This window comes from Pagrus major, chromosome 21 (assembly GCF_040436345.1).
Source record: "Pagrus major chromosome 21, Pma_NU_1.0".
NCBI classification, from domain to species: domain Eukaryota; kingdom Metazoa; phylum Chordata; class Actinopteri; order Spariformes; family Sparidae; genus Pagrus; species Pagrus major.
In genome coordinates, this window is record NC_133235.1 from 19,085,371 (window position 1) to 19,100,851 (window position 15,481).

At 39.8% G+C, this 15,481-nt stretch overlaps 1 protein-coding gene across 1 annotated transcript in view; it reads right to left on the bottom strand.

The window, feature by feature from the left end:
* The window catches only part of b4galt2 (UDP-Gal:betaGlcNAc beta 1,4- galactosyltransferase, polypeptide 2), a 149,200-nt gene that overhangs the window by 83,490 nt on the left and 50,229 nt on the right, over positions 1–15,481 (bottom strand). Inside the window, exons 2-3 of the mRNA XM_073491600.1 lie at positions 3,813–3,931; positions 1,492–1,608 (exon numbers count right to left, since the gene is read on the bottom strand). Of these exons, the coding sequence (XP_073347701.1) occupies positions 1,492–1,608; positions 3,813–3,931 (236 nt within the window). The remainder of the gene's footprint in view (positions 1–1,491; positions 1,609–3,812; positions 3,932–15,481) is intronic.

Below are 15,481 nucleotides of genomic sequence, written 5' to 3' on the forward strand. Positions count from 1 at the left end.
AGAAGAAGAAGAACTCTCACCCGACGCAGCGTGGAAGACTCACACACACTCTCACAACATTGCTTAGAAAATCAAACTCTTTGTGCTTGTGTTGAGCCGAGTAAACATGTTGCTGATTCACTCTGAAGATGAATTCAGTCAGAAGAAGACCAGTGAGGGACTTGAGGGGATTTAACACCTGCAAAATATACTTGTCCTCAACTTCTACATGCAGTAACAGATGTTTTCTACCATATTAATGAACTAAAATACCTGATGGTGGAAACAGTGTTTTAATTATTCCTCCACAACTTAAAACTTCACCTGAGCTGACAGATCTAGTTCACGTCTACTTCCCATCATACAAATTTGAAAACTCGCGACAAAATATTCCTACAGCCTTTAACTTGGCCTCTAACAAAGTTTATGATAAAACAGAGGTCTTTGCAAGTAAACATTATTCATATTTTTCTGCCCATGACCTACTTTGCATCCTGTCTTGAGCAAGAAGAGATTCACATTTGAATTTTCTTAATTTGAAGATTTTGAATGCCACTGGAGGTGAATAAATGTATTAAAAATGCTGGTTTTAGCTTTTCAAATGTGAGGGGTAGAGAGAGACAGGATGATATGCAGCATTGGCCCACAGGTCGGTATCGAACCACTTCCCAAAGTCCGTTATAGAGAATAAATATCTTGTTATGACATAACATTAGTGCCACACAAGCAAATTGAGCAGATTCTTTCTTTGAGTAAGAAAACATGATCCAATGAATGATGTGCAAATATTCTCTCCTTTCATCCATTTAGATGATAACAGACAGACTATTTCTACAGCTATTCCAACAAAAATTGATCAGGAATCAATAAAGGAATCAATAATGGCACTGATATCTATAAAATCTTATAAATTCCCATTCCTAATTGTTTTTTCCCCCCCTTTTTTTCTATTATGATTAATTCAGTTATTTTATGTGGAGCAGCAGGCTCACATATTAGGCTCTTTTTGGTTGGCTGGTAGAGGACAAGGCTTATTAATTAACTCAGACTACCAGATGTGATAATGTCACATTCATTTAATATCGGGGTTACTACAGTATCATGAGTTTCTAGTTTCTGCTCTCTGCTCTTTTTCTAGAAGCTCCTAAACATCCAACTCAGTGCTTACTGATGCAGAAGTGACTGAAAAAGCAACAAAAATCGACACCTTGTCAGTTATATTGTTATATGTTGTTATATTGTCGATGCCGCACTATATTCATGCTCACATGACCAACTGTGATCGCACAATTTTGATGACATGAGCACCTACAAGTCCTTAACAAGGGAATCTTCAAGCTTCTTCAACGTACGTCACTGGGTATTACTACTTCTATTTTCGTTTTTATGTGACAAATAATCTAAAAATGATCCTGAGAGGAACCCATTATGAAAATTCTGTTCCTTGCAGCCAGTGAATCCTGGGGTAACTCTACTGTAAAGGTGCGTTCAGGTCCTCTCGCCTTGACCTACCTGGTTGATGATGTAGATGCCGTAGTCGATCTTCTGCCGCCTGAGGATCGGGTGGAGGTAGTGGAGCCAGTACTTTAGGTGGTTTTCTCTGTGACGGAACGGGATGATGATGGCCACCTAAAAAACAAGGACAGCTTCAGTTGGTAATTTGTTTTTATCCAAGGAAAACTTTAACTATCAAACCAAATTTGTACCATTCAAATGCATAATTAAATCAATGCTGGCAAAGAAATCTAGACACAAGTATAATGAGTCAAGGTGAACTGTCTTTCAGACCTCCAAAGAGTGTTTGTTTGTGTAATTATGCTTAAATGAGCATTGCTCCATCCTACAGTGAACTGTTCTGCACTAGAAAGCCATTTCTGTAGAAAATCCCCCGGTTAATGTCACAGTGTACGTAAAGTTGGTTCTCATTCATTATGAAAGAAGCAGCTCAGGGAAAGAGCTCCCGATGGCTTTGCAGATTTGAGACAGGTCTGAGGTTGCTGTGTATCGCTGAGCTTTAAGTGAGTCGTTCTCAGCTGTCCAAACAGTCCAAGGTTGAACTGTAATTTACCATGTAAGTTCATGGTAATTTCGCACTGAGATGAAGACCGGCAGCAAATTGACCTTGGTTTGTGTCTAGTTAGGCATTGTGATGGGTGCACCTATTTTAGTGTAATCTTCGCAGCTAAATGGAAGCACCCTGACCTCAGTGAAGCGTTAAGTAGAGGAGAAACACTTCAACATACTCATCTTTTCTTTAGATCAAATATGATGCCACACTTACTGAGAAAAGTGAAGCTGCCTACCAGAAAGCTATTCTGTACAGAGAAAACATGGATATACTATAGTTCTGATGTCGCATTTCATAGTTTTGACTTAGTTACTTGTATTTTTTACTATTTCACAATTACTAACTTATCCATAATGTGTGACTTTTTTATCACACGCATTTTTTTAATTTAATATCTCATAATCTTTATTTACCAGTATATTTTTGACTTCACATATCGTATATAATTTATTGTTTTAGAATTCTGACTCAATAACTTACAACTTTCCATTAGTATCTTGAAATGTTTACTTTGTAACTAATAATATTTACTGACTAGATTGTTTTTTTGTTTGTTTGTTTTTTTGTTTTTTATTATGTAAAACATCAGGTCTTATTGTTTTTTTTATTTCTTAGAGAAATGGGATTCTATACTGCAATGTGTGCGTCTACATAGAGATTACTAATTTTAACCCAATACTGAGAGAAAATATGGAGGGCCAATTCTGCCAGGAAAAAGAAAAATAGATGAAACGCTGTGATAAAAAAAAAAGTCAAACTTATGATACATTGAACATTTTACCTGTTAACTCAGAATTTTGACTTAGAAATGATAAATTCTGATTTACCATCTCATAATTTTTATCATTTTGATCATTTTGACTTCAAATCTCATACTTTTGATTTAATATCTCATAATCTCTATTTCCCAACTCATATTTTTAACTTTGTATATCATAATTTTGACTTAGTGACTCATCGTTTTATAACTTTGACTCACTATCTTACAGCTGTGCTTTAGTATCTATACAATTTCACTTTGTAACCAATAATCTTTATTGCTGCTGTTGTTTTTATTATGCATAACTTCTGGTCTTTTTGTTTTGTATTTCTTGGTTTTGTGAAGCGGTTTTGTTGCCAGATTTGGCTCTTGGCAACCTGGGGCTCCATGTCAGTTAGCTAATATGACCGCTAACCATAGCTGTATGACCAAACGAGCAAGCGGTAACTGTCTAACAGCAGCTAAACTCTATAAACCACCTCAGTACTGGATTCCCTTTTGTCAAACTGGCAGCAGTTTGTCTCAGAGTTTGTGTTTGGGCCCAACACCGGCAATGTTCACTTGCGGCTACTTTAGCAACAAGTAAAGCCATCTGTTCATCGGGAGGGAATTAGAGGGACAACCAGAAAACACTGTTTCCACAAAATATGATCCAGTTTCACCCAAATCAGTGAATAAAGTTATAAATGTGTGTTTTTGTACAGTAATCAGTGAAACACAACAGCGTCTTTCTGACATTAAATCTGAGCTCTGTGTGGGTGGATGGCATGATATTATTGGTTGAAATCTGTAATTTCAAGCTTACATAAGCACATGTGATGTGTAGTTTTACAGGAAGAGGACATGACTGGATTTTGATATAAAAATATGAAGAAATCATTGTTTTGTAATCTTTTTGGCATATATCTTTTTTAATAGGCGCACGATATGACTGTGGATGTGATCTAAAATGGTTAAAAAGATTGTTTTCATCTCAGCTCGACTTGAGAAAACATGTATACAGACCTTCCATCTCGGCCGACAGTCAGGAGGCGTGTAGCGGCCTCCCTCCGTCACATTGGGGTTCTCTTTCTGCACTCGTTCCATCGTCATCTGGGAGCTGAACTCGATCAACAAACGCCCGACTGAGGAAACAAGAAAAGAGGGAAGAGTTAGTGAGATGAAGAGGATAACGGAGGGTAAAAAAGAAGTGGAGAGGAAAAAACAGACGACGGGAAAGAAAGCAAGAGAGGGAGCGAGGGATGAAGGGAGTGAGGGACAGCGAGAGAGAGCTTTTAGCTTCAAAGCAGCAATGTACGTGTATCAAAGCAATGTGTGCAGAAATAATGGTTTCAAGGGATATAGTCTGCATAATGTAGCATTTAATAAGATGCACAGGCTTTGGAAAACATATATTCCTAGAAAATAAACAAAGACTTTGAAGTCAGTCAGTGTAAACACAACATGAAAGGTAATTACGCTGCTCAGTGATGAAACCACACCATATGCTATATCACTACAAATCTATCCATCATTCCTTTGAGTAGTGACGGATCAAATGCGATCGAAACGCGCGTTTGTGTGCATGAGATTGCGGGTTCAGACTAATTTAAAAGAAGGGTCGGCTTTAAATCTCTGGCCCCGATGGTAAATACAGACCCTCCTTCAGAGAGCTAGGATCATTAAAATATATGAGCAAGCTTTGCTGTTTGGGCTCCATCCCAAAGCCCTGCGACCATAACCCGCATTTTAACAAACCAGACTGTGGGCACTTATTCTGTGGCAAAATGTCACTCATTAGTGCATCAGTGTCAGAAAAATAACTCATTAGTTAATTTTCAAAGCAAGAGAAGAAAAAAACATGCAGGATGTTTGTCGATCACGTTGATGGCGGTGTCATTTAATCAGTTATCATCAATTAATTGATCTTCTTAACAAGTATCGTCTGTCCAGCCAAACCTGATATGTCTTAGTATTTCTGTTCTACAGAGCTCCATTGTCGTCCAAAAAACATTAAAAGTACAGCAATAAGCCAAAGGGTTGCGCTTGGTAATATTCGTTACAATGAACCTGGGTACTGTAGTTCATTTCAGTCACTGTTACACACAGTTCTAATGCCCTTCATACACAGTAGCATATGTCAGTATGTGTATCAATCCGCTGCAGGAAATAATCCCCAACAAATGAAAGATTTACTCCAGTCTGAGTAATATTTGCAAAAAAGAAAACTACGGTGCTCAGCGCATATTAAACTATAAATTTCTGACTTGTTTTTTAAGATGTACAACTTCAGTAGCAATGATTGGGGTTGGCGCTAAAGGCAGAGGTATACATAAAAGAAATGGCTTGTACAAAGAGCTGTTCGACCATGTCTACAGGCTGAAATGCTTCTACAGTGCCTGTTGCAAATGAAAACACTCAAAGGCAGGAGTAAAAACCTGCCTTCTGAAAGAGGAGTGACACTGAAATCAAGATAAGTTTATAAAAAATTGATAATGGCCGAGAAAAAGAAGTTTAAGTTTGAGCATGGAAATGCGACACAAACCAGTCGCGCCCTGTTGGGACCCAACAGGCATCCTTTTTATCCTTCTTAGATAAAAGCTCAGGTACGGGTCTGATTGACAGCATTACTGCCTAGATGTAACTCCAGTTGTGAGTAACCATAGATACAAAATACATGAATAGCTTTTCTTATTATGTTATACTGTATCTGTAAGCTGTAACCATGATCACAACTGTGTGACAGGGTAAAACAAACTCAGTGCTTCGGCTTCAAAGTGCAAAATGTACATGTGCGCCTATATCATGGTAAGGACATGAGAACACTGGACTGCAGAGAAGAGAGCAATGAGGCTATTGCAGGTATATGAGTTAATAATCCAATTAGCATTGACATATGAGCTTTGTGTTGAGAGGTCTCCTCCAATCAGCGCTGCACAGATGAGAAGCACGATCGATACCAACAAGGTTACATGTTCATAACACACCTCTTTATCATACCACAAGAGCTGAATGCAAATAGTCCCAGCAGCCCTTCTCCCCTGACCACTTCTGGCCATCCCCCTCATCTATGCTTGTTTTTTCCTCTCTCACACTAATGAGACAGTAAATGGAACATGGTGTTTTCATCTCGTCTCTGACTGCTTCTTAGCTAACGCTCAATACAGTTTCGAGCACAAAAAGACGTTATTTTTAGATCATAAGTTGTGTTTTTGTTGCTTTCTGACACTTTAATTATTTAATTGATCAATGCAGTTACCTTTGAGTAGCACGCAAATACTGCAGTGACATCTGCTATAAAATCACATATCAAATTTCACTTTTTTTTTTAAACAAATAACCTACTTCAGAGACCTATATTATATTTTATTTAGGGCAAGTCTTAGATCCGGTACAAGACAATGAGAGCATTGTGTGTTTTTAGTTCACTGTGTCTCTGCAGCAGTCATGATTCCTTGACTATAACATCACTGTGTGTTCAGTTAGTATCTGTAAAGTCTACACTGGGTTCTCTTCTTCTGTTGAGGGTTAAAAACCAGCTTTGCAAAGAAGCCCCAAACAAGTATGCAGTAACATGGCTGAGCTAAGTCCTAAAATGTGGCACAAGTGTGAATCAAAATGACATCCTTAAAACTCAGAATGCTGTTTCAAGGATCAGTGTTTTTAAATTGGCTGGAGCATTCAAGTGCTAAATAAGAGCTCTGACAACCGATATTTGAGAGTTTGTTTTAAAGAAATAGTTGGACTTATTCACCTTCTTGCCAGTAGGTCAAAATGTAAAGATTGATATCACTCTCAGGTCTGTGAGTTCAATATGGAGCTAAAGCCAGGAGCTTAGCTTAGCACAAAGTCTAGAAGCAGGAGGAGCAGTAAGATGAACAAAAAAAAAAGAAATGAACACACACTTCACGCCCTTGTCTGCTTGATGTTGGTCTTCTGCATTTGATGAGAAGCAACACACCTCATCAAGTTGATAACAAATACTTCAAACGACTGACATTAACCGCTGAGCTGTGCAGGAAGTGACTCGCTTCACTCGCTCACATGTTGTTGCTTTGACTGAATAAAGGTGGTGGCAGGTAGAGGTCAGCGAGCTTCCAGATAGTCTGGTGACATGAGCAGAGTGAGCTTTTAAAATAAACACTGATATCATCCTGTTTAGCTCTGACACAAGAGGCATGAATAATACAAAGTGTGTGTGTGTGTGTGTGTGTGTGTGTGTGTGTGTGTGTGCGCATGTGTGTGCGCATGTGTGTGCCTCTGTACATGGGACGCCCGCTCTACCAACTGAGCTAATCGGCGGCCCAGAAAGACTCCTCGTCCCTGGGTGGGTTCAAACCACCAACCTCTCGGTTACGGCCGAGCGCACTGGCCGATTGCGCCACAGAGACATTTTATTGGGTCAAACCGGAGCACCCGGGGAAAAACCCACATAGGCATGGGGGTACATATACACTCCACACAGAAGGATACCAACTAGTTTGCACATTCCGCTTGTGAGGTGACAGTGTGACATGTACCACCATGCCTGCCAACAATGCATATTAACATTTGTGTTGTGAATGTCACTATGCGTTGTTGTTGATGATGACAAAAAGCTGGAACTGTTTGAAGCCTACTCCTTTCCTTTTTCTCAACCCCAGTAAGTGACAGGTTTTTTCCAGATCGAAGGGGTCACCACTGATGTTTCTGGGAGACCCTCCTCAGGGAGCGATTATTGCTGCTCCATTGGCTCATCCTCGCACTCCATTGGCTCATCCTCGCACTTCTTCTCACGCCTGGCTCTCACATGAGATTTCTTCCTCTCTGTGATGTTTTGCTGCAGGACATTGCCATCTTTTGACGAAGGGTGTCCTGCTCAGCCCTCAAGTTGTTGATCACATGCCAGCCTGCGGACACTGTGTCTGCGTGAGACTTGACTTCCTTTTCTAGCTCGCGCTGAAGAGTGCCGGCCTGCTGTCTGACAGCGATGACATCAGTTTCGTATCTTTGGCTGATCTCATGGTGTGAAACGCTGATCTTCTCAAGTTCGAGCTGAGCGGTGTAAGCCTGCAGTCCGACAGTGATGACGTCGTTTTCATACCTTTGGCTGATCTCATGGTATGACACACATGTCTTCTGCAGTTCTTCTTGGAGAAGCCTGTTCTTTTCTCTCTCTGCAAGGAGCTCAGCTGGGAAATCCTCCTGGCTGAGCAGCTCCTCGTAATCTTCTTGAAGGCGTTTGTGCTGCTGGACTCCATTTTCAAGCTCACGCAGAAGGTTGTCAACCAGGTGTCTGGCATTGATGACATCTGTTTCGTACCTTAGGGTGATCTCGTTGTGTGAAGCTTTGATCCTCTCCAGTTCGTCTTGGAGGAGTTTGTTCTTGTCCTCGTCCACCTGGAGCTCAGCTGTGGACTTGCCTTTATTGATTTTATGGGACAATTCAACTTTCATATAATCTTCTCCTTTCTCTTTGCATTATTTCTCACCTGCGTGGCAATCTTTGTGTTGCTGACAAACTGGTCTCTTGTCTCAGCCAACTCTTGGCGAAGTTGGACTTTGGATTTGGTCTTCTCTTCAACCAACTTGCTTCTCAGCTCTGCATTTTCTTGACAGAGCGCATGGCACCTGTCGGACAGCCTCTCTCGAGAACTGTCTCTGAGCCGCTGTCTAGAGGTCCGCTGGATACCTCTCGAGTTCTTCTCAGGCCACATTTTCGCTGGCATTTTCTCAGAGCAATGTTCAGTTTGACTCTGATGGACAGATGTCGTCTGATGGACGGATGTCGTCTGTATCAGTGGTCTGCCTGTTGAATCTTTGCTTTGCTTTCCCTTTTTCTCAGTAGTGTCACTTGTTGAGACGGTTGAAAGTTTACGATGATCTGACGGTCTGAAGAACAGCTGTCCTATCTGTGTGTGTATGTGTGTGTGTGTGTGTACTGTACCTGAGAGACAGTGAGGAAATGTGCATGTAGGAAAATAGAGAGAATGTGCATTTGAGCCAATGTTGAAAGAAGTGATAAATGAGAGTTGTAACGTGTGAAAGCTCTATAGAAGTGCAATTATCACACATTCTCACACACACACACACACAAACGCACAGAAACACACGCACACAAACACACACACACACACACGTAATATCTCATGCTTATCTTTGTGGTGATATTACAGTAATACATTATAATCACACCGCTCGATCGCTCTATCTGGAACACCCACCACACTTTGGGGGATACATCACTGCTTTGTCTGCAAATATACACCAAACACAGGCATGTGCACACAAATACACACAAACACACATACTTTCTGTATACACACCACCACATCTCCTCCACAATTATAATGAACCAAATCTCTGAGCTATTAGGTTAGTAGCACATGTTCCGACACAATTCACTGAGAGCGGACCTGAGGCAGTGAGCACTCCAAACACACACACGCACACTCACACACACACACACACACACACACACACACACACAGAGTAAGATGGCCTGTTTTGAGGCTGTGTTTCAGCCTGGGTCAGACTTCACAATTAGAAAACAGAAATAGTAAAAACTGGGAGTACTCAAGTGTTTGTCATTGGTTTGGAGGGTTTTGCGTTACGCGGCATCCATTCACAGATATCTGTCTCTTTCTGTCTCATTTTGTTGTTTTGCTCTGCCCTTCTCATCAAGTAGATCGCATCAAAGCTGAACGATCTCTGAAAAAACGGAGACAACATTCACGCCTCTTCCTCCCTTGCAATCACTTGCACTCACACTCCTCAAGAGGTTTTAACAGGTCAACCTGGTTCTTGGGAACCGAGACTTGACGCAAAACATAAGTATGGCAAGGACTCAATACACCTCTGGTGTAGGTAAATTTCCCAGATGTCCATTTTGGATTGGTTACAAAATTTTGGATCAGTGAAAATCTCCAATTCATGGTCTTAAAGGGCCAAAATCAACTTAGAAATGTTTAATTATAGAAAAATATTCACTAAAACTAAAATCTGTTCCAATTACATGTCTTGTGGGGCTGGAATTTTTTATTTTCACAATTGATTGTATCGTGAATGTATTAAATATCATTAATTAACAGTTTTAACAGACAACACAAAGTGTTCCTGAGCTCATGCCATAATTTCAAGTGGTGAACCTCGCCCCATTCTTGCTTGTGAACAACTGAGCCTTTCGAAGATACCTATTTCCTACCCAATCATGATACTATCAGCTATTACCAATGAACATGTTTACCTGTGAGAAGTTACAAACAGGTGTTATTGAGTATCACACAACTTTCCCAGTCACTTATAAAAAAGGACAAAAGCCAGATCGACTGAGGAGTGCTGCTTCACAATGTAGCCAACAAAAAACAGGATCCGAGAAACATTTTAATGAAACCAAAAAACAGGAGTTATACTTGTGATTTTTTGTGATCAATAAGTCATAATAAATAAAAAGAAATTTGAGGCACACTGCTTTGCAACAAAGTAAAAAGACATTTATTAAGGGCTTACGCAAATGCGTTTCAGCTCACAGTCCTCATTGATTATGTTTATTTATTAACAGCTTTGTAATTTTAGCAAAGCAATGTGCCTTGGTGTTGATGAGTTATGATTTATTGATCGCAAAGCAAAATACAAGTCTGAACTCTGTTTTCTGGTTTAATTAACCAGTCTCTTATTGATCATCATGTGCTGGCATTAAATTCAAAATAGGCAATGTATTTACAAAAATCAATGAGGATGAGGCAAGACATGAAATATATTTTTTATGTCATTTTCAGTTGAGTAGGTTTAGCTAATTATTACATTTTGTTTTGTTTTTGTTTTACACAGTGTCCCAACTTTTTAGGAATAAAAGGTTGTAGGCCAACTTTTTGCCTGTTAATCATACGATCAACAATGTTATGGAGGTGCAGTGCTAAATTTTTGATTTTTAAAAGTTACTGCAAGTCATCTTTCAAAACTGTATTCACTGCTTTGTCTAAGACTGTTATGCATGACAAAAAAGACACATTTTGAACTGAAGTCTGTTCAGTGATTGCTGGAAAACTTTAATTCCTTACCACGATTATGTATCGATGCACTGTAGCTGAATGCTAAATTAACACCACAAGTGCTTGGGATCAAATCTGAATAAAAAAACGAGTGAGTTTGTTTGGCAGCCTGCGACACCACGACACGCCGTGTCCTTACAGAGTCTCTGGTCAGGCCATCTGACCACTGAAGCCGCACGACAGGCTGCTTGTTAATCAGCAGAGACGTTTTGTGCCTTCATGTTCCTTAAGTGACAACTGAAGCAGTGCCAGGGTCAGATTTCAGGGAGAAATTTAGAGTTTATAATTGAGTTTGGTTCTCTGGCTTTAGGGTGATGGAATTAATCGAAAGAAAGAAATGAGAGAAAGGAAAGAGAAAGGATAGAAAAAAGAGAGGCAGAGATTCCTCTCTTCCTGCCTCCCACTGACACAGACTCTGTGACAATAGAGACTTTCAGCTCACTGAATCTTATTAGGCTGTCCACTCCCTCTTTCTCCTCTCTTTCAATCATTTACAAGTGCCTCTACCGACTCTGAAATGTAATTGCTATTCTTCCAGAGATGGGGAGAAAAAGAGTAAAAGAGGAGGTAGAGAGGGACAAAGAAAAGGAGATGTGATGGACGGAGGTGATGAGAGGGAGAGAAAAGTGTCAAGCAACTACATGTACGATGCATTTTATCATAACTCTCACTTTGTTTATCTCTTTCTCTTCTTGTGCTCCTCTTGTCACCTCATTGTTGATCTGTCCTTGAAAAATCATCCATGGCAAAGGCTGTGTTCAAGTATGAAATCCTGTTTGTGTGTGTGTGTTTGCATGCAAGTGTGTGTCTTTACTGGATCAGAGGATTATTGGTATCTAAGAATCTCCTCGACACGCAAAACATCCAATCATCTGTCTGTGTGGGCCGCTATTAATGCATCAACACTCAGTGTGTTTGTGTGCTCAGAAAGAAGAGATAAAGGGTTAACAGTGTTGTGTTCACAGCTCACAAATGGTTGCCGAGAACGCTGCAACATCCAGGAACTGGCAGCTCTTTTGTCACAAGCCATGCTGCTGGAAAATGAAAAACCAGAAGATGAAAAGGAAACACGAGTTATATGAAGAGGATAATGAAGAGGTCTGTTCTTGGATTAAAGTGGTTCTGCAGTTTCCTTGAGAGCACAACAGAGTAAATCTTCAAAAATAATCCGACTGAATTTTTTCAATTACTGAATTTTTAAGTGATAATAACATCACCTTGAAGAAAAAAGGAGTAGAAATCAAATGCCTTCTTCGGAGGTAAGAAAAAGTTATGGTGACTTTTAAAACTGGCAAAAAAAAGGTAATCAACGCAATGCCAGCCAATAGATACGATATGGCATACACCTCGTACAAGTCTAGATGGATAGATGGATAGATAGATAGATAGATAGATAGATAGATAGATAGATAGATAGATCTAAATCTATCCACAAAATTGTTTTAATCTGCTTCATATGCTGGTTAACGGTGAGAGGAACCTAAAAATAATGGTTTCATTCAGAAGTTTCAATCAATTTTTTTCAATTCACTTTGGGGTTATAAAGTTTTATTTCCTGCCTTTGCTTCTGCAGCAGCAGCAGCAGGGCGCCAAACCAAACTGATGGAAAAAATGAATCATCCACGAGACTCCATTGTTTCTACGTTGAGAAACATTGAGGATATCATCAAAAGTAAACTCTCAAATTGGGAATTCAAAGCAGGGAATATTAACTCCAGCAGTCACGACTTCGTAGCATCTGTTTTAACAACACCAAGAGGACAGATTATCAGTGCATATATGTATAATAAAATGATGAATAAAAATAATTTTAAAACTTCTCTTTCCTTTGTAACTAACTTCAGTAAAATAGAATGGCACTCAGTAGAGTGCATACCTCTGCCGAGACCCAGCACCTAGATCTGGATTTTTATTTTGGCTCTGCATCAACTTGTACTCACTCATAGATACCAGCCAAATAAATAACCCTGATTTTTTCATTAAGATCTGTTGATTATTCCCTAAGAAATGAACAAAAATGTTGACAAAAGTCATGTCTCACAATGTCAAACAAAGTGAGAAAAAACCCCTAGATCCACACCAAAAGTTAATGGGGTCTATTCTGGGCTGCAACCCATTTTCTATCCAAGTTGCACGGAAATCCGTTCAGTAGTTTTTGTGTAACCCTGCTCACAAACCAACCAACCAAAAAAATAGACTAAATAAATAAATAAATAAAACAACCTCGTTGGTGGAGGTAACATTTAATTGATTCATTATAACATGACGTCAGACTTGACTAATTTTGTTTCCGTGTTCAGCTGACATGAATAGAGTGTGTAACGATCCTTAATCATCAGGAAAAGTACTTTTATTTTTCTGAGAGAATGTACAACAAACAACCTGTGTTTACAACAACAAATAAACAGGCAATGTCATTAAGAAGTGTGAATTTCAAGCAAGTAATTATAAAGTCAAACACTTCAAATGCAAATGATTCTGAAAAAAAAAAAAAAATCCTTTGATACTGCTGTTCATTACATCAACTAAAAGCCCCTTTATCAGCATTTATTGAAGTCCTACTCAATGCTGTATTCAAACCAGCGTTGTGGATCATTACCCAAACAAGCAAGGCAAAAAGCACTTAATGGCTCCAATCCACGAGCACAGTATGTTCACCGATGTGTTTTTGTTCAGAGACGGAAGAGGTTGGAAGTAGGGGGCATGAAACAGATGGAGAATGCATGTAACACAACATCTTATCCTGGCACGAGAAACAGGGCGGATGAGAGGGAAGGAGGACGAAGACTACAAAAGAAAAAAACAAGAGGATGGAAGAAGGGTGGAAGAGTGATAATGTTTTAGAGAAAAAGGAACAGCAGAGGGAAAATAAAGGGACGGAAACAGAAAAAAAAAAGAGGAACAAAGCTGAGGGAGAATAACAACGGAAACATAAATTGAAGGGTGGATGACAGATAGTGTGAGGCTGTGAGCCAAAATCCATGGAAACACAACACCAGCGGAATAAAGGTGTTGTTTCTCCACTCTGCAGTATTGTTGTTGTAACTGTTTGCTTTGTATCACAGCCTGTCATCCATGAAAATACCCAGGGAAATTTAAAGGCTGCAGAACAAATGATAAAGAGTTTAGTTGTCTCAACAGGCCTTAATTTACTGTATCATCAAACCATTTACTGTATTAGTGGGTTTCTGCAGGGTTCAGCAGTCCAAGTGTTTCTTAATAACACAGAAAATGCAATTTAATACCTCTTTTGTGGTCACACCGTCCAAAGTATGAAAGTATGACGGAAAACCAGCAGTGATTTATTTGTGATTATAGCACTTTTCACTACCTCTCAGCGGAAAATTAACAATAATTCATATATCATATCATTAATTAAATTGCCGTCGTCTAATTTGTGTCAGTTTGAGAACAACTGGTTTAAATGGATTCAAGGTTTTGTTAAAATCAACACTTGCTACTGTCAAACTTAGACAAGTGACAAAATCAAGTCTACCATGTTAGTACACAGGTGCCAGTATGGAGACAAATACACTGGAGTTTTTTAGTGTGACACTTACGGATACAGATTGTCCTACAATGCTTTTAATTAAGGAAACGGAGAAGCTACTGAGATCTGGAATGGAAAACTAGCTGGAGACTTTCAAAGGAAGAACTTTTGAAGGAACAAAATTACTTTCTAATTATTATGCGATAAACGCTTCTTGCAAATTATTCAGATGGCAGAGTGCATATTCTTGTCTGTAGAAGATTTTGGCACTCCTAGGTTAATTTGGTGGATTAAACCTGTTGCTTTCAGGATATGTCTGTCAGAGTATGGGGAGGTCTTTGGTTAACTATACACAAACTCATCAGAAAACTTCCTCAATCACAAGAGCAGAAAAAGTGTGTTGTTTTTCATCACAAATTGTCGTTCAAGTGCCTCTTTAAAAAACAGACAATTATGCAAATGTAATCCTTGATTATTATCATCCTATTAATACGGAATTAACCTATTCCAAGTAATCTAGGGACAGCAGCCGTAGTAAAGCTGTGTGTTGTGCTGGCTGCAACAACCATACAAACTTGTGTGCATTTCCCTAGACACTGTTTTTGGCATGATTCGGACTGTTCTCCCCATTACATGATATCAAATCTGCATGACTGGCAGAGCAGACGGCACTAGCATGCCAGCATGTGTCTGTGTGTGTGTGTGTGTGTGTGTGTGTGTGTGTGTGTGTGTGTGTGTGTGAGCATGTGTGTGTGTGTGTGAGCATGTGTGCAGTTGGCGGTACAGCTACAGGTCTCACTGCAACTGTCCAGCTGGCACACTGATGTGGTAGCTGGCACATATGCTGACACACACACACACACACACACACATTGCGAACACTATTCTCGGAAGAATCAGTATCCTGAAATGGCCGTGGCCAAGTGCAAGAAGGCACCGAGGTCACGTTGCTGTCAGAGCGCTGCATGGCTCGGTGTGGTCACGGTGGACAGACATGAAATGGTGCAGGGAGTTGTGTGCAGGCTGCCAGAGGATTACAATGTAGACGCTACTTTTCATGCTGCCAGGAGGACACTTCAGCCAGAAATAACACTGCAGAATATATTCATCATCGGTCCAGAACTGTGTCACATTTCAGAAGTAACAGGGTGAACAGGCAGACAGAAAAAATACAA